This window comes from Sturnus vulgaris, chromosome 1 (genome assembly GCF_052056855.1).
Source record: "Sturnus vulgaris isolate bStuVul1 chromosome 1, bStuVul1.hap1, whole genome shotgun sequence".
Classification (NCBI taxonomy): Eukaryota; Metazoa; Chordata; class Aves; order Passeriformes; family Sturnidae; genus Sturnus; species Sturnus vulgaris.
The window spans coordinates 61,299,558-61,325,893 of record NC_142243.1 but is presented as its reverse complement, the minus strand read 5'-3'; the positions used below and the strand labels follow the sequence as shown (position 1 = coordinate 61,325,893).

General features: G+C 39.3%; 1 protein-coding gene across 5 annotated transcripts in view; it reads left to right on the top strand.

Moving 5' to 3' along the window:
• Positions 1–26,336, top strand: part of PDE1C (phosphodiesterase 1C) — a 288,097-nt gene that overhangs the window by 70,387 nt on the left and 191,374 nt on the right. The window contains exons 1-2 of one of the 5 annotated variants that reach the window (XM_088167982.1): positions 5,972–6,467; positions 24,100–24,126. The exons of the other annotated variants lie outside the window; for them this stretch is intronic. Coding sequence (XP_088024108.1) covers positions 6,367–6,467; positions 24,100–24,126 — 128 coding nt within the window. The 5' untranslated portion in view covers positions 5,972–6,366. Of the gene's footprint in view, positions 1–5,971; positions 6,468–24,099; positions 24,127–26,336 lie in introns of those variants that run through there. 5 annotated transcript variants of the gene reach the window in all.

Sequence of the window (26,336 nt, the reverse complement as noted above, 5' to 3'; positions counted from 1 at the left end):
TTGGGCTCCCTAGTCTCAAAAAGCAGTGGTAGTGCAAAATGGCAGCTGGGGAACCTTCTCTTTGTACAGCAACTTGGCGGATTTTAAAAAGAAAACAACAGGGGGGTGGAAATTTAAGGTTTGGTTTATAAATGACTCCCATACCCTTTTAAGTTGATAAAATTCAGTTTTATATATGTATATATATATATATACACACACACTCAGATATTCCATGATAGATTTGTTTCCTAACTCTGCAAAGGATAATATATGATGTATAATTTCTGTCTTAACTCTAATAAGAGCTAAATGTAGACATTAAATATAACATTTTCATAGTACAGGGGGCAGTATTGGCCTGTGTAATATAATGTGGCTTGTGTATGAGAGACAGACAAGTGAAACCCCTCCCATTTCCATCTCTCAAATATATAAGTAGCTATTTAAAAACCCTTTGAGGCAGCTTCATGCTTGTTTTCAATAAACTTTACTATTTATTCAATCCCTTTGAAGATGTGAAGGATGACTTGGGGCAGGAAACTGTGAGAAAGTTGTATACAGTCTTCAGGTCCTCAGAATTTTCTACTTTGACTTCATTGGATCTTAGTGAAAAGGGAAAAACTAGAAAACTAGTCTTGTTTATTCCTTTAATTCGGTATTTCTTTTGAATAATTAGTTGCTTGGATTACTACTCACATCTAACCTCTTTTGCACAGACCTTTCATAGCTGAGTTTTCAAGCTCTCCTCCTTTTTTTTGCAAAGCATTTTATAAAGCTCCTCTTCCTTTAAACATCACTCCTCATTCATGCCTTTTCCTTAAACTGCCATATATAGTAATTCTAGTGCTGTGGAGGTCATTAAAGAAAAATAGATTTTCAAAATTGCCCTTCAAGAGTGATGGTATTTTTGTCAAAGTTGCAGTACTCTGAGTGAGTACAATAGGAATTTTTTTGTTGCTATCCCAATGCCATGGCTTAAGCAATTACTGCAGATATCATCTGTGTGGAAAATTTTTCATTTTGGTAAGCTTCCTAAGTTGAAGAAGGTTTCTGCATGTTTTCTTAAATCTGCCCTCAAAGAAAACAGCAACTCCGAGTCAAAAGGGACAGACCACAAAAGAGGTGTGCTTTTGTCTTGCTGATAATATTTTTAATAGCATTGACAGAAAACTTCTTGCCAGTCAGCAGAGCTTTTAATCAACACTGTCAGCCTGATTGACTTGACTCAATAGAAGTTTAAGTGAACAGCACCTTTCCACCAAATTAATCAGTGCCTTTTTTTGGCACTGATTAATTTACTGTTAATTTTGTAATTTTGGGGGGTTTAATTTCTTAGATAGAAAGCTAAAATTTCTCTTTATCTAATACTGCTTCTTGAAATTCTCCACAGTGTTCCTAGTCCTGGTGGCAATCTGAGGCTAACACATTATTAGGATGCAGGGAATGCTGCAGTATTCTTAGTGTCTTATCTTCTGGTACATCAATACTTATGTATTTATATATACCTAATTCACTGTTTTTGAAACTTTTTGAAAGTGTGGCATTCTCTGGGTCAGCTGTGTCTGTGCTACTTCTGGACATAAAACTATCCATAATTACTTAGAGTAGCAGAAATCACAATTCCTCAGCCCTGTGGAAACTGGAAAGTACTTATAATTAAAGACAATAGTCTCTTCAGCTGCTGCTCCTTGGCTATCTTTAGCCCTCATAGCCTTTTCTTCCAGCTCTGACTTGTGGTGGTGTTAATGGCTGTGTGGCTATGGTGTGAATCAGTTGCCATCAAACCCTAAAGTCTAACCTTGGGCAGAAAAAGAGATGAAATTTCACTTAGAGACCACTGTTTAAGTCCTAGATCTAATTTAATAAAACTAAAAAGTGGAACTGTCTAAATATCTCCTATCACTCTCTTATACCTCAACATGAAAAATGAATAGGGCCAATGCAATTCAATAACATAGCTGAACATCTCTCCCTCCTCCTAATTCCCTTCCAAACAAAACAAACAAAAAGTTGTTTTTAACTGAAAAGGAACAAGAAGCTATTTCCTGCTAGGATAAAGACTGGGCAAAATCTGCCTAGTTTATTTTGGCATTAGCAGAATTAGAAGACATGTCAGTGTTTTACAACTGTTTGGATATAGAATTAGCAAAACATTTTGAAATATATTCCTGGCTGACTCATCACACTGGCATAATTGAAGTTCAGGGATCCAACTCAGATTTACAATAAAGAAAAAAGAGACAAATACTCTGCTGCAGTTTTGGTTTCAGGCATTAGTGGTAAGAGAATAAAATATATTCTGGATTATTTATACATGGACAGATATAGGAATACATTGTAGTTGTACTAATTATAGAACTCGTTTCAATGTTCACACAGGCAATATGTAGGAATTGCAATAGACAACATGTCAATACACTTCCAATATCTCATGCTATCCCTTCGGCATGGGGTAGCCTCTCTCTTTTTGTTGCAGTCCAGCAAGGACTTTTGATAACTTGCTGTCTGAAATTAATGCTTCAGTTTGCTCATGCTCACTGAAGTGCTATTTCTGTCCTGGAAGCATTTTTGGATGCATTTCATTGGGCCTTTTGAATGTTACTGTGATACATACTTAGCTCTAGTGAAAGTAAGGAGGTCTCTGAACTTTCTCACTGTTTTTCTAGTCTTTGTTTAAAAAATGTAAAAAAAGGAGCTGTAGGTGTCTTTAAGGAAGTTTGCTGCTGAGAAGTTTACCATGAGGACAGAGTCTAATTTGCAGTCACGTATGTCAGAGGTGGCTCTGACTTCTCCTTGGACTATGCATGAAATACTTGTCCCACCATCCTGAGAAAGGCAAACCTACTCCTGCACTCCCTGGTACGGTGACTGTTTTACAGTGATGCCTGTCCTCATGGAGGCACAGTGTGGATTCAACTCTTCTCAGTTCCCTTTTACTACCTCTCTGCTGTGTGTCAGCATCCTCCTACATCTTCAGTCCTTCAGAACTGGAAGAAATACTTGTAATTAAGAACCTTCCTGCATAGGGCTCAATCTAAAGGTTTTTAACGTGGATGCCACTACTGTCCTCAGCTGAGAAAGTGGAGGAAAAGAGGATGAAGCCTCCATTTGCCCAAATCTTTGTGGTGTGATAAAGGAGACAATCAGTGCAGGGTATAATTGGCCTGCCTGAGACCTCCATCTCTCCATTCCCATTGCTCTTCATCCCTTGCTGTCACTGACAGTGCTGACCTAGTGACCTAGGAAGAGAGTGTCTGAGTTGTCTGAGCTGGCTATCCCAGCTCTTCTTCTACAGGCAAGCAGAGGAGGCAAGAAGGCTGCTTCCAGACCTCAGGAAGGAGTCATCCTGTGCTGGACCTCATGCCAGGTAACAGAGCAGCAGAGGGAAATCCATCTTCTGATTCAAGCTAGACCTGTTTGAAGGCAACAGCGGTGTCTTGGACCCCTCCTGAAACTCCTAAGAGATAGGTTGGGGAAGTTCTTGGATACAAAAAATTACTAGGATTAGTTCAATTGGTTAGAGCATGGGACTTCTAGTGCCAAGGTTGTGGGTTTGATCCCCATATGGGCCATTCTCTTCAGAGTTTGACTCAGTGATCCTTGTGGATCCCTTCCAATTCAGAATATTTTGTGATTTTGTGATTCCAGGGATAAAATTTGTGCAGTGTTGCTTCAGCCATAGGGGCTTGCAGGGGTACATACATAGTGCTGTCTGCCCTACCAGCTTGGTCATCACCTGCATAGGGCTGAACAAAAGATGCTTCTGACAGGCAGGTGGACTTTTGCTCATCTGAGCACCCTTCTGCTTTAAAGACATGGCTAATCCACCAGGAGGTGGCTTAGTGCTTGTATCCATCAAATGGATAGTCATGATAGTCATGCTCTTTAAATGGAGTGAAACCAAATGGTGCCATTTGGTTGCCTACAACTTGTGTCCTCAATGCAGCAATGAATGTGAGAACTGAGAATGCTGCTTACTTGGCCTGTAAACTTTGTCTTCTTGGAAGTTACTCTCTCACCATGAGGTGAACAGTAAGTTTAAGGACAAGGCAAGCAATATGGTATGTATTCTTGTCAGATACTTATGGCACAAGTTCATAATATTTTACAGTCACTGTGTTGGTATTTGCTATTTCAAAAAATCACAAAATCAGACCACCAGGACTTAAATAAGAAAGGGAATCCCAAACGTGAGCTCAAGCTTAGTGCTACCAATATTCTGCATTCCCATTTCCCCCTGTTACTTCCTCTGTACCTTAAAATAAAATGTGTGAAAAAGAGACAACATATTTTGTAGCTACTCTACTCACCACCAAAAGGCTTGGTGATATGTGTAACGTGCTCTAACTGTAATGGTGGGCATCAGTGTAATGGAAAGTAGCACAAGCAGTGAAGAATAGCACTGTGTTCTGTTATCACTACAGCAGGAAGGTAAGAAGATAATATTCCCCAAACTTTTGTCAGAAAATGGCTTGCTATGACTGCTTGTGCAGTTCTTTGTATCGTTCAAAAAAGGTTCCTAGAGCAAACATACTGACTTGTCCTTTGTAATCCACAAGGTAAAAGAGAACCCCATAGAGAATCATTAATGTTTTTACCTCCCATAAGTTATTTCTTTTCTTTGAATGTGTACCAACTTGACTCAGCTGCTTTCTGGTTGTATTTGAGAATCTTACTCAACTGCAGAGAGATGGTTCACAATTGCAGCAGCAGTCTAACTGGGTAACTCCTTTAGAACTACTCCTAGGAAAGGATTGAAACTACTTAGAGTGATGGCTGGTACAATTTGGCACCTAGCAATGGGAAGGATAACATTCATTATACAAAGAGCTTTCTGAAAAGCAACATCAAGTACTTCAGAGACCTGCCTTGGACCTAGCACCACAGACATACTGTTGAATGTTATTGCAAAGAAGAGGTGACCTTCTCCAAGTCACAGGCTACCTGACTGTCTGAAGTGCTAATTCTTTTGGTGCAGTCCCTGCTTCTCAAAAGACAACTTTTGCAATATGCAACAAAATGTGTTAAGGCTGAGACAATATTTTGACAGTTATTTTCCCTCTGCTCTGATGGCTTTGGCTGAAAGCATCACGTCAATAACATTAACTGAAGAGAAGCATGCAGACATCTTGGCAGAGTTTGACAGATGACTGATTGGGCTGGTGCAATGAAAGAAATCCCTGCTCTTCCTTGTGCTCAGAGCATGAACCCTGCAGGTGTAGGGGGGCACGTCTAGGTGGGCATGTCCCCAGAGGTCAGTGTGGGGATGCTCCAGGGAAACTGGAGGCAGGCATCCTATTGCAAAAATAAGTTTTAGCCTCCCCTGTGCAAACCTCTTATTCAAAGACGCTGATACATCTGTGACTAATGTGTTGGACTTGATCTCTCTTCAGTGTGCTGACTTCCCTTCTGAGCATTTTCAAGCATTGGCACTTTACTGATTTGTTTATTTTAAAAGTGGATTTTGTCCCTGTTGAAGCCTTACAGCCCCTGCTGTGCGACACTGTCTCAGGAGAGCAGAGTGACTGCAATGAAGTACCTAGCTGCTTGCCAGGAGTGAGTGGCTCACTTTCTGTTATTTCCCTTTTTCTTTTATTGTTAGTCAATGATTTTTCCCTGCTTGGGTTTTTAATCATAGCCAGTCTTTCTCCAATAGCCTGTTCTCCCTCGTGTGTCTGTGGATATGCGTGCACATGGGAGAGAGGGAAGCAAAGAGGGAGGCAGAGAGTGAAACAGTTCTTGGGCTATGTTGACGGATGAATTCTTCCTCAGTTGTCAGGTTTCAAGCCTGTCGGCAGCGCTGCTGGTAAGTGGGGAAAAAATACGGCTAGGGAGGGGAGGGCAAGGCTGCCCTGGTGGGGGCTAGACCGAAAGGGGCCTGTGTGCTGCCCCTGGCACAGCCACAGGCAGCGGGGTAAAAGGCAGAGCTGCAGCCTTGGGGACCCTGCACACACAGCTCACTGCCCACAGCAGCCCCTGCACACACTGCTCACTTGCCAGCAAGGGATTTTCCTCCCCTCCTCCCTTTATAAAGATCCCTCAGCTGCTATTATGGGTTGTATCCTTGGCTTATTGTGAAAGCAAAACGAAACAAAAAACAAAGGGGAAAAAAAAAATCTGCGTGGTTTTGCAATCTGGAGATGAGCCTTTGATCCTCTTGCTCAGCCCGAGGATGGTGGCATGCTGGCACAGCTGCCCCCCGTGTACACCTGAGCTCTCCAGGGCTGCCTACACAATTCCCTTTGCAGGGATGGGGGAGAAGTGTGTGCCAGAAATGTTCACTGCTCCCCACCAGCGTTAAAGGTGTAGAGAGAGAGTGTGTGTGTGTGTGTGGAGGCAGCAGCTGTCCTTGCAGAGCTTTAACCAAAGTGGTAACCTGCAGCTATGGAGTCACCGACTAAGGAAATTGAAGAATTTGAGAACAACTCTCTGAAATACCTACAGCCAGAGCAAATAGAGAAAATCTGGCTTCGTCTCCGAGGCTTGTAAGTAGTACTTTTCTTTTAATCTCCTCCAATTTCCTCCCACTGTCAAAATTATTGTAGCACTTTATTTTTTCTTCTTGCTGTACCTTCAAAATTTCCCAGCAGTTTCCACACCTGTTCTCCAAAAATTAAGTGACTTTATCTTAGCAAAAGATTCATTTACTTCCTTAAATTAAACTGCTTCTTACATTGAACATTTTCAAGTGGAAATGTAGAAATGTCATTAATTAAGCATTTTAAGATATAAGCAGTTACTGGAATTAGTTCAGGTGTTATTCTAGAAAAGTTTTGTTATAGCCTGAATGAATTGAATCCTCTGTTTTCAGTAATCTTACCCTTAGCTGCAGCATAGAGACTTTTTCCCCACTGCAATGTACACCATTTCTAGCACTGACATGATATATAAGGACAAAATAGGCAGAGAAGACACAGCTGCTATTTCCAATAGCATTTGTAATAGCAGCAGATTAATCTTCCACTGATTTGATTGTACTTATTAATTTATATGTTAAGCCTGATTTGCCATGAGATGCCTGTATACTGCCTCCTGAGTAGAAAAAAGTATCTGTGCTTAAAGAACTTGGCACTGCAGAAAAGAAAAAGCTGTAGTGTCTGCCTAGCTTTCTTAGAAACAATATCTGGTGTTTTTTCATATTCTCAGTATGTAAAATTCTGTCAGCCATTTGCCCATCATTTCTTGGCCATGGCAAACAGGAGTGTTACTGTGTTAAACTACAACCCTTCCTGTGCTCAGAACTGTTTATGTTTCTATTTTTTCTTCAGTCTCACATGTTAGAGTTATTAAAATTTCAGCCTTCAAGGGAAAGGTAGAGGGAAAGGGACCAAAGAGGTTTGGAAACAGCAGAAGCAAAAAAAAGAAGAGTAGGCCAATAGTTAAAAACAAATGGGTCCAAGTTAAACTTGACTTGCTTTTGGGTGTTACTTTGTGTAAGCAGCTATGATATGTTTTACAAAGCATAGACAAAACTTCTGTAGGACTAAAACCAATATAAGAGAGATGCATTAACATGTGTTTCTTTCAAAGCATCATGCCAGGAAGTCTGTTTTGTGAAGGAACCTAATCAAAGTAGATGACAGCTGTCTTGTGAGCCTTCCTAATTGAAGACCCTCACTAAACAAACCCTCTATTAGGACTTCCTGAATTTCTGTTTAATATAGAGCTTAGGAGCATGCTGATTTGTTTTCTACCTGGAGTTCATAGATAAGCAGCATTTTGTTCAGGACCTCTCCTACAGTTAGTAAAAAGCAGTGTCTGTATATTATACAACAAGCTTGGGTCTCTTCTACCTATTAGAAAGTTAGAACAACTGTAAAACTTATTCTAGATGTGTAATAACTAAAATTCACGCTGCTTTTCAGTATAACCCTCTTTGTCATCAGTGTGTATTAGTGTAATGTAACAAATATGTCTCTTTCGAGTTTTGAGATTGCCTAAAGAGGAGAGAGTTTTTTTCTGCAGAATTCTTAATCACTGGATGAAAACAGAAAAGAAAATTTTGCATTCCCAGTTTTCTAATGGAAGCTTAGTGCATCCATACACACCAAACTGAGGTTTGGCATAATGTGTTATGATTTTTCTTGTCTGTCTTTATGCATACTTATATGTGTAAGAAGAACAATCAGATGTGCACAACCCTCTTAGTTGAAGCTTAAATAAGAGGCTTCATCCTGGAGAGAACAAATACTACTTGAGAAAATCCCTCTCTCCTCTGCCCCTAGTAAATTGACAGCCATATCTCACTGGAATTAGTTACAAAGCACAACAGTGCTACCAGCACAGTGTTACACAGGTACTGAGAGCATGCTGCTGGCTGAAGCTACCTGAGGAGTTGTAGCCTGCAGCAGGCAGATACCCAAGATAATTTGATCCTGGCGTCTCTTCTTAAATGGCAAGGGCTGTGATGATTTAAATAATCTGAGGTCTCAGCATTGGGTTGGACATCTCCTTGGTAGGACTTCACCTGTGGCAGCTCTGGTACTTTCCTCTCCTCTTCCCACCCCCAGTGCCAGCTGGTATGTTTATTCACAAAAACTTTGTGGACTAAACAATATTCATCACCTGGCTTTTCTAGGGGCAGGGGAGAGGTGATTTTTCACCCCTTCTCAGCCTGCTTGGTTTGAAGGGAATGGAAGCCCAAAGGCTACAAAGTAGAGGTTGCATTGAAGGTCTTTTTGGATGCCCTTAATTTTCTGCTGAAACAGGTCTGGTGAGAGCTTTTTTTGCCATGTTCCTGTTATTTTTCTGTTTTGCAGGATGGCTGGCCTCTAGGGGTTTGGGCATGGAATGTATTTTCAAGGTAAAGGGACGTCTTTTGCACAGTGTAGAAAGACAGACTTTTGTGAGGCTGAAGCTGGGTGTCTGTTGCAACATGAGTCATATATTGCTGTAAAAGGCAGACAAGGTATTGAATTTGTCTCGGAGTGGAGTGGAAGGGTTTGCTTCTTTCTGTTTTGTATCGTTGCAAAATGTGGTTTAGTTAGGATAACACAGCTGCTCTATAAGCACAGCAGTGTGAGGTAGTGGTTGTTAAGCCATGTACAAGTATCTTTTGCTTTTACTGTTTAAGAACAATACTGCATGTGCTGTGTAATGGTACTCAGGATAATCTCTTCCATAACCTTGTCCAGAACCAAGATTAGGCTTGACAGGCCTGTAGTTCCCCAGATCATCCTTCTGACCCTTCTTGTAGATGGATGGTACATTTACTAATTTCCAGTCAGTGGGACTTGTCTGGTAAACCAGGTGTTTTGTTTAATCCCAGCCAGCATTCGAGCACCACACAGCCACTTGCTTACTCCGTGCGCCAGCAGGATCAGGGAGAGAATTAGAGGGGTAAAAGCTAGAAAACTCGGGAGTTGAGATAAAGACAGTTTAATAGGGAAAGAAAAAGCCACGTCACAGAAGCAAAACAAAACAAGAAATCAATTAATTGCTTCCCAAAGGCAGGCAGGTATTCAGACATCTCCTGGAGACCAGCCTCCATCACATGTAATGGCTGCTTGGGAAGACAAAAGCCATTACTCCAAATGTCCCCCATTCCTCCTTTCCCTCACTTTATATGCTGAGCATGATGTCATATGGTATGGAACATCTCTTTGGCCAGTTTGGGTCACCTGTCCCACCTATGCACCTCCCAATTTCTTTTGCTACTTCCTCACTGCCAGAGCATGAGACAAGGGGAAAAAAAACAAAAACCCTTGACTTATGATAAACATGACTTGGGGAAAATCAAAAATGTCAATGTGTTTTCAATGCCATTTTCATTCTAAATCCAAACAGCACTCTTAACAGCTACTGAAATTAATACCATGCTACATGAAAGCCAGGACACCAGGACTGCTGGCAGATGACTGAAAGTGGTTTGGCAAGTTTTTGTCTCTTAATATTTTAGCTCACAGAAGACATTAGGATTTTAAAAAGTCCAGCAGAAAAGACCACTTTGTTAGGAAGTGTATAAATACATCAGTTTTCAAGTGAAAAAAAAAGCTAATTAGTTTCTGGAGGTGACAGAGTCCCAAAGGCTTTCTTTGGTCTTGGTTTCTGTCCTTCTGAAGATCCTGTGGTTCTAGGTTTCCACTGAAGTCCTGTTTGGCCTGAGAGCAGAACAGAGCTACCTTCAATCACATTTAAGTGCAGCTGCTGCTACCCTTTTTCTCATTGGCTTTCTTGATGGACATAGAGAGGAAATATGTGTCAAAGAACGATGTTAAAAAACCTTTCTCTAGACACCTTAGGTCCAAGTTTCACTTTTATTATGGTTGTCACAGTTCACAGAAGGATTAGGAAAGTCTCATTTGTCAGCAAGTGGATGCTGGGTATGTGCTGGATGCAGCTTTGCAGCCTAGAGATTCCTGATTTGGGTGAGCTGTGAGTATGGATGTCTTGATTAGTTTTAGAGTTTGCCAGGGTCTGGTTGATCCATTATATTGTTCTTCATGTAGAGTGAAGAAGGGCTTAATTTTATCAGTAGGCTAACATGTAAGTTAGTCTTGTTTTATACTGCCTGTGGTATAGTCCATGAAAGAGCAATGGGAACAAGAGAAGTGTTGCCAGCTTCTAGTCTCATGCTTGACAAATGGGCAGAGGAAAGAATATATTTGAATAAGTAGAAAAACAGAACCTTCAGAAAAATGTAATAAAAAGCATTGGTGTTTGTAATTGTATTTATTCAGTAGACTGACACATTTTGCCACAGTTCTTCTGTTACTTTGTTCCACAAGCTGACTTTCTTTTGAATCTTAAGTCGATATATGAGTCCTGTAGGTAACCAAAGAGGGAAGAGTTCATGTTAAATAGTAAAATGTTGACCAAACAATAATACACACTTTATTATTTTCCATAATTATAAAAGAGCTTTTATTCTTCTGAGGATAGTACAAATGAAATACATTAATTTCAAGCTCAAAAAGTCATAAACCCACCACAATCTGTCATAGAAGAAGGGGTCTCCCTTTGTAATATTAAATTCAGTGCTTTGCAAGTATCACTCCTATAAAGCTTGCAGTCCTGCAACAAATGAAGAAAGTTATGTTTATGAAGATTAATTTAAACCTTAAGTCAAAGTGAAATTAAGAGTCTATATCCGGAATTCTTTTTTAAAACTGTCTTGGTAGGATAGGAGTCCATATAGAAAGAAGCAAAACCTGATGGAAGACATCACTGAAAAATCCTCTCCATGTGTTTTAAAAGCTGTGAGGAGAGGTCCTCTCCTAATCTGACAGTTTTTGGTGGACTCAAACACTGTATTAAATCCAACTAAGACCTTGAAAGGATTTTTACTTGATGTGTTTCTGTTTCTTCCTGCAATTCACACAAAATTTTCCAGTTCCAGTCCTTTTTTCTTGTTTCCTCAAAAGTCACTTCAGCCTCTTCAAAATCCTAGAAAAGGTCTGACTCTGATCCTGACTGGTAGATGAGGAAAGCTTAAGGTTCACCTATTAGGGCAGACTCAGTAAATACTACAGAAACAGTGAAACCTTCACAAATGCAATTTGCCCTCAAAATACTGGGAATTTGGATAGACCAGAGCTTTTCTAGAAGGGCTTGTTTCATAAGGTTTCATAAGGATTCATAAGGCTGTTTCTGATCTCCTGAACTGTGCTGGACTAAAAAACATTGATACCAATGTGTTTTCAGGGGTAAAATTAGAATGCAGTTCCTGATTTTTGGTGTGGCGTTGGTGGTGTTGTTTTTTGTTGCTGTTCTTGTTTTGGGGGTTTTCTGGTTGTTGTTGGTTTTTTGTTTGTTTGGTTTTTAAATTTGTTTTTTCTTTGTTTTCTTTGATAAAACTAGGTTTTCTAAGTAATTGGTAGCTTAAGAAAAGTTTAGCTCTGTGATGTGACGGTTTTCAACCCAGAGTTGTGCTTAAATCAGAATTGTACATAAACAGCAATCCTTTGTCCTGCAGACACAAACGTTTGCCAAAATTTATTTGGAACTGCCTTGGATATTTGAAAAGCAGATTAAATTTGAAGCTGATTATAAATACAAAGAAACCAGAACTAAAATTTTGCAATAGATCAAGAATGCAATTCAAACTCTGGTAAAACTCGTTGTAATTAACTCAACCAATTGACTTCAGTGAAGTCAGGATTCCTCGAAACAATTGGTAAGGTGGATATTAGAGACTTGTGAATTTTTCTGGCCAAGGTGGGTGTAGAGTTCTTGGAGAGACATGAATCTGTATGGCTGTCAAGGAGAGATTGGAAAGGCTGTGTCTCTGCCAAGAATTCCAATTCATGTCACAGCAGTCTGACCTACCTTTTTTGGGAGGACTTCTATACCTGTCACTCAGTTACGTGGGATGCAGGAGTTCACGTGAGCTTAGGTATGCAGCAGGAAAAGATTGTCATGATCTTTCTTGTCAAGAGAGATGTTGGAGACAGTTTAGTTATTAAGATGCATATAGAAATGTATGAAAACAATGTAGGTACAAACATACTGAATGGCTATTTGTGTCATTTGGATCATGTGGCAATAGCGGTGTCATCACTTAAGGAGTGATTTCTTATACTAATAGATACTGTTCATGCACAAAACTCCTAGCCAGGACAGAAAGTTTCACAACATCCTTCTGTAGCATGAATCCTAGCTTGATACAAAGCTCATTTCAACACCAAGACTGGCACGAGCTGGACGTAAGATCTATGCAATTTTTAACAGCTAAGGCTATACAATGCCCTTGAGCTATGGATGTGGCAGGCAGGGACAAGGAGCAGAAGTAGAGCATCCTTACAAGGCTGAGCAGTTCAGATGGTTGCTGTAAATGATGCTCAGGTCACACTTCCTCCCATGCCTCTTGTGGAGCAGCTGGTTTTCAGGGATTCACCAGTAATAAGCAGTTACTGGTGTCTGTTAAGCAATGAGTCTGAATGCACAATTTACATATACTTCTCTACATATATTGATGCAGCAGAGACAGTTATAGCCAGATGGAAGAAGTCTCCTTCTTCAGCTTTGCTTGAAAAGTAAAAGGAGAGGAAACTAGGAATTGAGACTGGGAAGGGAGAATTGGGAGATCATCTACAAAAGAGCATATTGACTCAAAAGGTTGGAGAGGACAACTAGGTAGAGCATTTTAAAAATAGAAATTAAGAAAAGAGTGTTGGTGGGAAAAGAGATAGTCCAGTGAGTTCTTCAGATTCTTACATGTAAACAATTGATTTATTTACTTCCAGACTGAAATAGTTCACAGCCCAACATATATGCAAGTCATTTAGGAGTTTGAGTTCTGCTGAAAATCACAGGGACAAGGACTGCTTTTAGGGGCATTTGAAAATGTGACCCATCTGTAGCATTTTTTGCGTCTCTCAGATTTTAGTGAAGGCCTTGAAGGGAAGCCTGGTTTCTGCAAGAACACTGCTGGTTGCAACTGCTGCCCAAAATACTGCTTCTGTGTTAGCTTCTAAGCATGTGTTTGTTCAGAAGAATGAAGGTCTCTTCCTTAGGAAGCCATTGCTTTGTTTGGTTAGAGGAAGGGGGAACTTATTTGGTACCTTGGCCACATTTTTGCTGTAGTATTCGTCAAAATTCTTCCTCCCATGTGTTCCCATTAATGCTGTCTGGGCAGTTATTTTTCCTTTCTTTCATTACACTGGTTTTATATGTGCAGAGAGCCTATAGAGTTGGATGCAGTTTGACTGGATGTGTAGAGGTAGTTCATATTATACAGAGAGAGTCTTGAAGTGCTCTTCTGAGAAAGGCTTTTGCGTAAATGCTCTATGATCTTTGAAAGATTTGTTTCTAATTAGCTCTACTGCAGTGAATATCTTGCAAATAGAGAAGAATGAAATTCCTGAGTTATGTAAATTTGCTGAAAAACTGAAAGTAAATTATCATAATGGTCCTACCTAGCCTCACATTCTATGAAATGTCAAATTTCATTTTGAAAAACCTATTTACCTTATGAAATAAAGTAAATCTTATCTACTCCTCTTCTGGGCCAGAGGCAGGGAACTTGACTCCTCCCTTACAGCAGCCAAACTTTTAAGAGCTAGATTGGTTGTCTCAACCATGGCACCTGGTATGTGGAAGAGACAGGACTTACTTATTTAAGAACAGAGAAGCAGATGTCCTTCAAAACATGATGAACCCTGCTGCAACCATTAATTTTGAAGATAGGAGCCTCTGTGAAACCCTCCTCTTCTGAAAACATACTTTCACTAGCTATCCCAGAAACCCATCATCGTTCACATTATTTTCCTCTGTAATGCCTGTTCCTGAAGACATGTAGAGTCCTAGGAAGCCTAGAAAAAGAGCATTGGCTCTCCATGAGAAGTTTAAAAGTTGCATTTTCCTAAGAGTGACATTTAATATCTGGCCTGCTAGTGAAGAAGCATTATTAGGACAGCAGCAGTCCTGAGGTGCTACACAAAGTAGTGTTGCTAAAAGGCTTGAATAATTTTCAAAGTCTACCATGGTGCTGAAAGTTTAAAGGTGGGGATGGGGAAGTGAACCTTCTTTTGGAAAGAGAGCACTGCATCTTTATGTAGAATTTTTTTCTCCCGGTGTTTAGGCTTGTTCAACAATAATCCAAGTGTTTTAGATTGTAACCCAGAGTCAGGAAAGGTTCTGGCACAAACCCATGAGATTTAAATTTTTGCGTCACACCAGCTGTCTGTTAACAGACAGAAGGGGTAGGTTGTGTTTGGGGGGAGGAAGATTGGAGGGGAAACAGTAACAAGCAACATTTAAATCTAAAAATAGCAACAAATAGATTTACTCAAGCTTAGGCTAGATGCAAATTTGTTTAGTGACTTTATGCACACAGCTTGTCTGGCCTGATATAAGTCCAGTCCATGTTTCCTGTCTTCATATTTCACCCAGAGTATGAAGAATGATTCCCCCTCCCCATTTTCATGCATACTATAGCATCACAGAGCCATCCTGCACGAGAAAAGCTGGACAGCTGACAGAATCTGAATATGTTAGTTTTACACGGTACCAATGATTAAAGTGACTTTTTAACCTGTACATGCTTATTTCTTTCAGGGTCTAACTGCTTTTTCCCACTGGGTGAGTGGAATCCCTGCTAAGCAGTATTATGTTCTTCTTGACACATCAAGACACATCAATATTGCATATATATGTGGCCCTGCAAAATTCTGCTTTGTCTTATTCCCAGTACACTCCTTGTGCTGATTCATTTTCATTACTTTCTTCTTAGTGAAATGAACAGCTAAATATAGCTAAAGGATGCCCAGTAAAGACTGTGTATCTCATTTTTCTGAGACATTGTACTAGCAAGGAAGGGGCATCCCACTTTTTTGACATCAGTTGTTGCCATGTAAGCTCACTGTGAATCACATTTATGCTCAAACAGCAGTGGGAGGTATTCTTCCCTCTTGGCCCCTCTGATCCCTGTGTGCACTGAGTGCCACTTTGTCTTCCAGAGGGAGAGACTACAGAATAAACATGTTGAGGTACCAACCATCCTGTACTTTACTAATTTCAAAGCTAAAAGTTCCATAAATAATTTATACTGGCCACTTAGATAGAAGAACTCAGCCAGGCTAAATATATCTCTATTTTTCCAATAATAAATGTGTGAAGGTCATATACTACTATGGTTTGTCTTTTTTTTTTTTTTCTTCACTTTTAAAGGATGAATACTGAGAACTGTTCTACTTTCTTTTTAGACCATAGGACTTTATTTTCCCAAAATGTATTTTCCTGTAACTGGATTTTTATGAGCCTGCATTTCTTTTGAGAATGTGATTTGCATGCAGTACAAGAGAATGTGCTTGTTGTGTGCTGTGAAAAAGCAGAATGAACAATAGATCACGTTCTTTCAAAGTGCTAGATTTTCAGATGCAGACTAATTTTTCTTTTTACTTCATATTTTTCTTCAGCTGAATCCACAGCAAATCCAATAGCATGAGCTTTTTTGCTGTTGCTGTAGTTGGTTTTCTTTGTTTATGGTTTTGATTGTTTCATTTGGTCTTTTGCATGAGGAGTGATGAAAAACTGTGTAAATACAGAAGAAGAACCTCAAAATCTCAGTATTTGTACTGGCTATGTACAAAATCTACATGAGCGAAATAATATTTTAAGAAGTCTTTAGAACAAAATTTGCTGACTTCTTTTGTAGTTAAGAAGCCAAAAGCCCAGTCAAGTCTATTTTCCAATACAAAGCCATTTCTCTAGAATTTACCCTTCTGATTTGGTGGTACTGAAAACTTTGGTGATACAGCTGAAGCACTAAGTTTTCCCTGCAGTGTTTCCTCTGCTCCTTGCAGATCCTTGTACCTCAACCTGCAGATCCTTGTACCTTACCTGTCTTGCTCAAAACCATCCTAAGCATACAGTATTAAACACAGATCAATGAAGTAAACCTTTCCTATGTTTCCTTTTCCCCTCTTTCAGTATACATACTGTGCCATGGAAAAATACACTGAAGTTAACTTTCCTCTTCTGATAGCTGGTGTTATTTATCAAAGTTTGAGCAAGCCATGATTGTCCTTTGCTGAAATGAAGCTAAACAAAATTATATCAGTTGGTCATAAATAATTTTTATGTCAATGGAGAATAATGTATCATTAACTAATACAGCTATCACACTACTGCTTGAATAAAAGTATTATAATTGTATGTTGTCCTGTCCAAGGTCACTAGGAGGTTGCTTTTACACTAGCCTTGGGAGATAAGATCAAGCCATGGGTCGAGTTTGTAGTGCCAAATAGTTCAAGTCAGTTGTATCCTTGTTATCTGCAGGAGCAGATCTCAAGAGCAACTCCCTTCTTACAGGTCTCCTTTCCCCCTTCTTCCTTCCTCTCTGTTCTTGAATCCTGCTTTGCTAGGGAGTTGGTGCCCAGCACTCTGTGTGAAAAACAAAGGAATTTGGGCTTCACTGCAATTTAAAATCATCAGCTCTCAAGACAGCATATAGTATAATAACATCATTAAACTCAGTCCACTCAGATCATATCCATACCATCCATTTTTAATACCTCTAGGCTCTGTTCACTCTTTACTGAATGAGTAGATAAGGGATTTGAGCTCTCTTGAGCTTGTACTGCAGAAATTCCTGACTGACTGTGATCACAGAGGCTATTTTGTAAGAATTTAAACTCTTTGCCTTTCCAGCTATGATTAACACCTACTCAGTACACGTATTAGACATGAAATGAGCTAGTAGGAAATTGGTTTCTAAGCCACAGGTAAGAGCCCCACAATAGCAAAAGGTCACAGCTAAGCAGAGGCAAAAGACATCAATTGATCATATGTCCTAATGATTGCAATCATTTTTGGAGATGAAGCTGTAAATTTCTTTTTTGTTGTTTTGTAAAAACTCGGTAGTTAGACTGCTGAAATCCAGTGGTCAACCAGATGAACTAAAGTTTATTAAAATAATATTTTCTCTGGACAAAATCAGACTACGTTTTCTGGCTTTGTGTTACTTACATACATTATTTATTAACTGTGACCTGTTGTGTTTCTCACCTGTCTTGTTTCCATTTCTACTGAAATCATTCTACCAGTTTCAGGTTGTGAGCACTTCTTTTCTTTCTGTACCACCACCATGCATACCCATACTTCAGAGCACAGAGTCTTTTCTAATCTACTTCAAATGAGACAAGTGACTGCCTCATCCTCTCATGATTTCAGGATGTCCTCATGTAGTTCAGGGCCCAATTTAAAATGATTTCCCTTGTTTTTTAAAAATTCCACATAAACCCTCCATCAGATTTCAAGTATCAGCTGAAATTTTGCCTTTTTTCCTCACCCAATTCTTACTGTTTCTTCTTCTCTGCTCTTAAAAGTCTCTGAGATTGTATTGTTTTTAACATAGCACAGTATTCTGATAAACAGCCCATGTGGCAGAAAAAATAAATTACCTTTTTTTTGGTTATTGACTGGAGTGTGAGTAAAGCATAAAAGGGCATCATTCTGTTTAAATTAAAGAATTAAAAATCTGTCAGGAACTGATGGCATTATACCATCAGTAAAGTCTGGTCATCTCAATGTATTTCTGAGCTCTGGTCAGGGCTCCCATGGGATCCTGTGCTTTGCCAGATGCTGTAGTCTGTGCTGTGAGATTGGAGTTTTGTGAGTTGATTTATACTTGGTTATTAATATAGACTTTGTAATGTAACATAAATGCATCTCTAATCCTGTGGTGATGATGATTACTTGGTAATGCACTGCGCGATTGAGAATATTGAGCTGCTGGGAGAGAAGATTTTCAATTTATTTAAGTGATCCTGTCAGTCAACTTGATCTGAGCCTCCAGCCACCTCTCCCTTGGAGTGACGCACAGAGGGACAATGCCTGCCCCCAGTACAAACTGCTGTGCCTCTGTGATGTGACCAGAGATGGCACCTGAGCTTGCAAGCTGGGAAATGCTCTTAAATCCTTCTGTCTAGACATGGTCACCAAGGGAAAATCTTGAGAATTCTGGACCCATGTGTTGGAAGGGCCTGGGGGCAAGAGCATTATGATTGGCTCTTACAGAAAAAGGTAGTGGAGGGATATCATTCAGAAAAAAACATAGATTCACCAATGGGTGAAAAAGGAGCAGAAAAAATCTTCCAGATTTGTAGACAGACAAATTTGCTAAACTACAAAATAGTATTTTAGTAGTGTTATCTTTCCACCAATTTTAGTATCAGAAGCCTAGCTCTGGCAGGAAAGAAAGGAAAAGGACCTAGAAGAATGTGTGTGTGTTATGGTATGGATATTTCACTCCAGTAAGGTGGCTTTTTTCCCTCTTTCCAAATGAGTTGGTCATAGGAGCCCTGCAGGGAAGCAGATTATTAGCCCTAGCTTGTGTGAGCTCTGGATGCAGTGGGACTCCACTATTAAAGGACATTATCATGTGCTTTTGTTAACAAATGACTCAGCTGCCTCCTCATATCTTACACGTGCTAATTACAAAGCTTTTTAAATATAGGAGGAAAAATCCTTCTTTCTCCTTAAGCCTATGAACAACTAATTTTAAGTATTAGCTTGTGGCAGCTGTTTTCCTAAACAACTGAGGTTCCTCTGAAGAGGTAGCTTATGCAATATGAACCTCTTCAGGCAGGAGGAACATTTCCTTTTCTCTAATCATGCTTTACAGTGTCAGTGACAACACTAAGGGTATGGCAGGCAAGCTCTGATGAGGTTTGCCAAAAAAGTCACCATTGTTGGCAGTTTAAACGAAAAGGTTGAACCTTGAACTGAGGCAACTGATGCCCAGAAGTGTCCTTGTGTCTGCCAGCTGGGCTGTGAGGGTTCAAACCTGTGGCAGGACACCTTATAAAAGGCAATAACTTTTTAAACCACTGCAGCAGGTTCATTTTTGCTAGTGTATTGTCGCCCTAAAAAGTTATTGCTCTCCTTTTTACTAGGAAACACAGATCCAGCCTGAAAACATATGCTGTGCTAGATCTAGGCTTGTGCACTCTCAGCTGGTAGTACAAAGAGAGCACAGGCCACCGAGTTTTAGGGACTTCAAAAGATCTACCTGGCTTATTTAACTGCTTTGACCAACTGTGTGTGCCCTCTGAACCCATTGCAATGGGCCAAACAAAACAAAACACATTAGATGAAGCCAGTGTGAGTGTTGATTTTGAGCTTCAGCCTTAAAATTAAGCCATTGCACCTCAGCAAGCTGAGGACATTCTTCTGGCAGTTGTTATTCCTGAGCTGGGAAGTATCAACCCATTGGAAAGTGTCATCTGTATTCAAATGTGTGTACCTTAGGCCATCAATCACACATCCACCAACTGGTGACCCAAGTCTGATCACTGAAGTGAAGGTAGAAGCCTGCAAAGGCTTTTCCCAAGGGCAGATATAGCCCATAATTCCTAGCAGAGTGTGAGCAGAGCATGAGATTCTTATTAACTTTCAAATATTAGTATGGATTTTCAAGGATGAAACTAGGCAAAGATCCTCCTATTACTTCTGCAGCACCCACAAGTTTATCCATATTCTGAAAAGATGCCATTAATGCCAAACCCTGCGGAATGAACGTGGAACAACATCATATTAACCAAACCACTATTATGAGTAAAAAAACCCTAAGTGTTGAGGTTATTTTTCAGAGGCTGTGTAGGACTGAAATAGAAATTCATACATTCATACATGATATTATGAGTTGTATGATTATGGGACAAAATCAGGTCAGCTGACAGAGTTACTTAATTCCCCCAACCCCTCTCTCCTCACTTCTCTCAGTACCTACTCAGATGTATTAACTCACTCAACTCTCTCAGAAGACTAAGGTCTGAGAACATCACTACCAAATGCAGGCACAGATTTGATGTGTTTATGTGATATTATCTTCATTTCCAGGTTCCTACATGCAGAGGAAGGGCAGGATCATTTTTTCAAAAACTCAAATGTAGTGTTACTTGGGCTTAAGTCATGAATTGTTGTGCAAAACCCTATATAGCTAAACCCACAACCCTGAAGAGCTAACAAATTAATGGAAAAGTGCCTGAAGGGGAAATATAGGGAAAATAAATTTGGCTGAGGGTGCACTGGAATGAAAAGGCAAAATTAGAAACATAACCCTGAGAAAAGACAACCTTGAAGAAGTTGGTGGGCATCAAAGTACAAAGAGAAATTTTTTATGTCTATTTATTTCAATGGAAATTAAGTGGCCATACAGCTGTAGCAAGCTAAATCTTATTGACGATTAAATACCTTCTAAAATCTGTCCAGATTTTATTTTGGGCCAGTATGCTCTCTTTATTTCTCTGGCTACAAGAAAGAGTCATCCTCAGAAGAGGAGATACTGAAATAATTTACTCAACATTCTTGTTAACTTTATGGTTTCTGAGTTTAAAAATTTCGTCTTACCTACCACTTCAATCAAAAAATATCTATTTTTAAGTGTCTTACTGCATTTCTTTTTTCCATTGGGCTCTAGCAGCCTTCTTGGACTAGAACTGACTCACTTCATACCAGACTCGTGCAAGTGTAGCTGCATTAAATTCAGTCAAGTTATTTTTGGTTTACACTGGCTGTATAGGGCCTGCCTAGTGTGAGTCACTTGCTAATTCTCTTCAGCATTAAAGAAACCCACTTTGTTCTAATTATTATTTTTTTTGTGTGTGTAAGCTAAATATCAACCTCTGAATGATATATTCCACAGCCAGTAACAGGAATTGAATGGATGTGGCAGTCCGAGCATGACGTGTGCAGTGAGAAAAGAAACTGAACTTACATAGATTTGATAATATTGATAAACCTCTTTTCAGGCATGAGCACAGCATGGCCCACAGATGTGGGAAGCTGTAACATTACCTCCTTTAAATCTCTCTCATTCTTTCTCTCCTGGGAAAGAGGAGTTTGGATTTGTTGAAAAATGAGAAGTCCCTTGGGCTTGACTGGAAGTATACTCGTTTCCAGGTTTATTGTAGAGCTTCTGCCAAAACCAATTTCATAGATAGTTTCTCTCTTTATAGATGCATCCTGGGTACATAAATCAAGATATCTTGTCCCACATATTTATTTTTTTAAAATAAACAACCGAAGAAAACCCCTCATAACAAAACAACCTCAAAAAACCAAACAAAAAACTGCAAATCCAAACAAACTTGAATCCACCCCCTCCAGTTTTCTCTTGTTAATGCACACATGGTTGCTGATTCAAGCCAGTCTCTGATGCTGACTGTGGTATTAAAGAAGTACTTTCTAATTCCTTTGTTTCCAGTGGTCTCATTTAATTGAAGGCATGTCTAAGTGGTAGTTTGTAACCATAAAAAGATAGATGTTGACACTGTGTTTCCAAGAACAAAGTGAATACTATATTTACAGTTATATGTTATCAACATCATCTTTTTAGAAAGAGTGAGTAACACTGTTAGACCTTGTTTTTTGGAATGCTGGAAGTTTAAGCCTTCAGATTTTTTTTTTCCTGGATATCAGAATTTGCTAATGGTGTTTCTTTTAAAGCATGTGCATGCATAATGATATTGAATCTATAAACAAGTGTTCTTCCAGTTATATTCTCTTCAAGTGTAAATTGCAAATTCAGTCAGTGCTTGGAAAAGCAGCCACTAACTTGGTGCATGTAAACCTTAACTGTGATTGGACTGCAGGTGTGGAAACAGCAACAATAAAAATTGTGTATAAGTTTTTAAAAATTTCTATGATTTCGGCAAACTTTTTTTCCTAGTACTGTCATCTGTGATAGTACATCTTTCTAATGTATTAAAAATATTCTTGAATGAAAGGAACATTAAAGGTCTAACTGATCAGAAAATGTTATCATGTTATTAATCAAATGTAAAGAACACCCTAAGACTAGAGTTAATGAATTTTATCTTTCCTCAAATGTCTGAAAGAGTAACACTTTATAACATTATATGAAAGTTGCTAACCAATGAAGGGAAAAATAGTTCTGATAGTGTTGGAATGAGCCACAAGAGCCTCTCAGAGGAAAGAATTAACTTACAAATAATTTAATTTTAAAACTTAAACAAATTTGGATTTCTTGGGAATATTTTAATTTTTAATTAGTGTGGATTAGAATGGCCAATCAGATGGGATGCTTTTCAGCAGTTTTTTTTTTTTGCCAGAAAACATAATGAAGTTCGGTATTTGTCAGAGTATAAACTTCCCAATGCACACTCTTCAAAATGAAAGTTCTACTTTTTATCCTTCTGAAATGAAAATGAAGAATTGAATTCTCATAGAATAAGATTTGTCCAGTTGGGCTTCTGCTTTTATGTGTCAACATTCGTAATGTCAGTAAGCTATAAACTTGATACTGCTATGAATATTTGCTCTATTACTTCTTTGCGTAATTTCAAGTTTAAATAAATAATTTTTCACACAGTAAATTGTAAATGGAATATTTTTAAAAATAGCTATTTGGTATTTTTATGATTCCAACATGGTCAGAATATACAAGTGGGTACAAGTACAATTTGTAAAGATATTTGTTGGATGAAACATTTTACAGTCAGGAGATATTATTCATGGCTCTTGTTAAGTAGGAAATAGCACTGCATTCCTTTTTGCCATGCTTCTTATTTGTAAGGAAAGTTACTCCTTGTCTGGGTTTTCTAGGTCCACCCTTGCTACAATTTTCCACATGCAGTAGTATCAGAAATTGAAAGGTATACTTGATGCTAATAGCCATACACCTATTTTAACAATATTATCTACACGTTGAAAATGTTGGGAATGTCTTTAGTGTATTGCTAAATAACAGGACACATCTCATCACAGTCCACACAGAAACTTGTTTCAGTCACTACTTGTGAAGTTTGAATATTGTTAATTTTACTTTAGAACATAAGAGCAGAGCTGAGTTAAAGTAAATTAATGCCCTGTTTTGCCAGACTCTGTGCAAAGCCTTTGGAAACAGCTGCAGAAAAAGCAGCTCACAGACTACACACAGTGCTGATGCACCCCTGCAGGTAACTGCATAGCCACACAGACAGCTATGCAGAAAGGTGTGTACTGCCTTTTGGAGTATGGCCTTACATTGGCAGCCTGCATCATTGCCTGCTGTTGAAGACAAAATCCACTGTGCTAAGGAAGAATAAAAGGTTTACAGCCTTTTCTGTACCTGATGTGGTGTAAGCATTGGGGTAGAGAAAAGGTCTTGTATGCTCATCTGCTCTTGCCCTTCCTAGTCCTGGGTCAAGGTCTGTAAGGTCTCAGCATAGGTGCCATGAATTGCAGCTCTGTGGTGGTATCTGGAATTTGTTCAAGTAGAGAACTTCCTAGGATCTAGACTTCCTTTCTAGAAAGAGACTGCTCTGGTTGGACACATTCCATCACTTCATGTTAACGGGATCTTCACAGATCGTATCTTACTTATCTGTGGAGTGAGAGACATAAACATTACAGCTAGTAAGTACAAGAAAGTTTCTGTCACTTGGACTTCCTGCTAAGTCATTTAGAATAATAAATAATTTTTTCCTAGTTTCAACAACCTTTTCTCACATGAAAGGGCAGTATATGCATACAAGCAAACACAATTTTTTCCCCTGAATTTAGTGGCAACCACCACTGAGGTCAATAGAAGGGAATGGCTACATCAGGTTTAGGACAATCTTATAGCTGAAGTGACTTCACTGAATTGCTTCTGATTTCTGACTCTCCTTTTTCCTCCTTTCCTGTTAAGCTTCTCATCTCAGTTGTTCTCATTTTCTTCTTTTCCTGCAGGAGAAAATATAAGAAAACATCACAGAGGTAAGAGTAAATCGCAGAGGACTGGAAGGTATTTGTGAGTCATCACTCTCTTTTTGTTAGGGGGTTTGAAAGAGGATTTTCCTGTTACCAGGTTTTTTTTTTTTTTCCTTTCTTCCCAGGAAAATGCCATTCTACTGATTGTTTCCCCCTTTGAAGGACCATCTTGTGCTGCTGCTGTTCCCAATCTCCTTTGCTGTTAATGGTAGTCCTCCCCTCTGATGTTAGTGGTAGTTCTCTCTGAGTAAGAACAGAAATATTTGTCATTGAAGGTGAAATCATAATAAACATCATATTATTTCTTTGCAAGATCTGCTGGTTCTAACTTGTATTGCTTGCTTATTCTGTAATAATAAAATGAATGACGGGCTTGTAGAATTACTAATAATCTGTGCCATTGCAGTAGACTGAAGGAAAATGTGAATCCTGTTGATTAAGAGGCCATATTAGAGCCTCCAGATGTAGTTATTCCTTTCTTGTAGGAGGCAGGCTCAATGGGGTTCTTTGACAGATAAATTTTCTTGCTTTGAAACCCTTGTGTGAGCTGGCAGATAAGCCAATATGGTGCTTTGATTGGCTAAGGCATTACAGGCACCACTCCTGTTTGCTATCATGCTTTGCTGAAGATTATTGCTCAAATGCAGCAATGACAGGGCAGGCTATATGTGTCCTTGTGTGTCAAAGCCACAAGAAACTGAATTGTGGTGGCTTGTGTCACAACGTGGGCTTAAGCTATGAGAGTTTAGTGAAAAATACTGATTTGGAGATTTCTGTGCTGATCTGTGTAAGGGGGAATTGGATAATGTGAGATACAAGAATGGGGAGAAGGTAAATATGCTCCCAGTTTTTTTTCCAAATTTGGGGCTGACACTGTGGTTTTGTTTGCAGTTCTACTTTTCTCCCCATTTTCCTTGCTGCTGCCATGATTGCTAATTAATTATGGACATTTCTCTGGCCACAGGTCTTCAGCTGCTGCAAGAAGATTGTTTCCAGAATGAATGATTGCACTGTGTTTGTGTGTATTTGTGAGTGCCTTGGACTGTTTGCATTGTCAATGCATTGCATTGAGTAGTCTTACTTAGGTATCTTTTCTGTGTGCATAACTGTGACATTAGAGAGGTTTGTATTCAGCATCTCTTTTCTATGGGAGACTGTAAGCCTCTGAAGAGAGATGTAAATATGTTCTACAAGTCCAATACATTCTTGTGTTGATGATGGATAGAGAATACAATATGCCAGTTTGTTTAAACATACTGTTACAGGGCTAAGTTTTGTGCCCTGTGGGATTTCGAACTTTCTGTTTTTTTCCTTTACTGTTACACGTCAGCTGCCTGCCTGATAGTGTGCATCCTTGCAAATGGGCTTTCGTGACCCTCTGATGTCTGAAATGATGTGAGCTCTGCAGAGGCCAAGAGGCCACTCTGGGCATATGGCAACTGCTGAGCAGCTGTTCCTGATAACCTTGCCCAGTGGGTGCTGGCTGCTGCCCCAGAGGGCTCTGTAGCACAATGGGCTAACTGTTGTTTATGTCTAGGAACCACACATTGGCAGCACCTAGGGAAGCCTAGCTAGCTAGTAAGGTTCTGCCTTGAATTTTCCACCTGCTGAGTGATTAAGTATGATGCTAAATAGAAAATTGCACATAGTGCCACCTGGTGCAAAAGTGCACAATCCAGCAAAAAGAAATGGAAGATCAGCAGTTCACTTGAAGTCTGGTTTTAAGTAACATCTGTTGAGTTGGTAATTCTAGCAATGCGCATAAACTGATGACTTGGCTCATGTTTCCACCTTCATTTCTCACATCCGTCTGTTGTAGGTTTTCTTTTTGCCTTTGATACGTTTTTTCAAAACAATCTTTGTGCTTCCTACAGCACTGGGCTCTGAGGATGTCTGAACTGAAATTATGTATTGCTTGCTTTTACATCTTCCTTTTATTTCTGTTTGGAGAGTGTTATCACATAAGAATACCTACATGATAATAGCAGCAGCTATACATGAGAAACACTGCTGTCCTTTGTACTTTGCAGTGAATGTAAAGAAATAGTTTCCTCTGAATGCAGACCTGTTGGGAAGGAAAATGAAGTACATGTAAGAAAATAAATGAGGTACATAAGAAAATGTAATGAGAAAGAGCTGAGCTACAATCTCAGCCAGCCTAAAAGTGCTCCTAGAAATGACACACAGCGACTTTTACATTGATCATTCTCTTAATT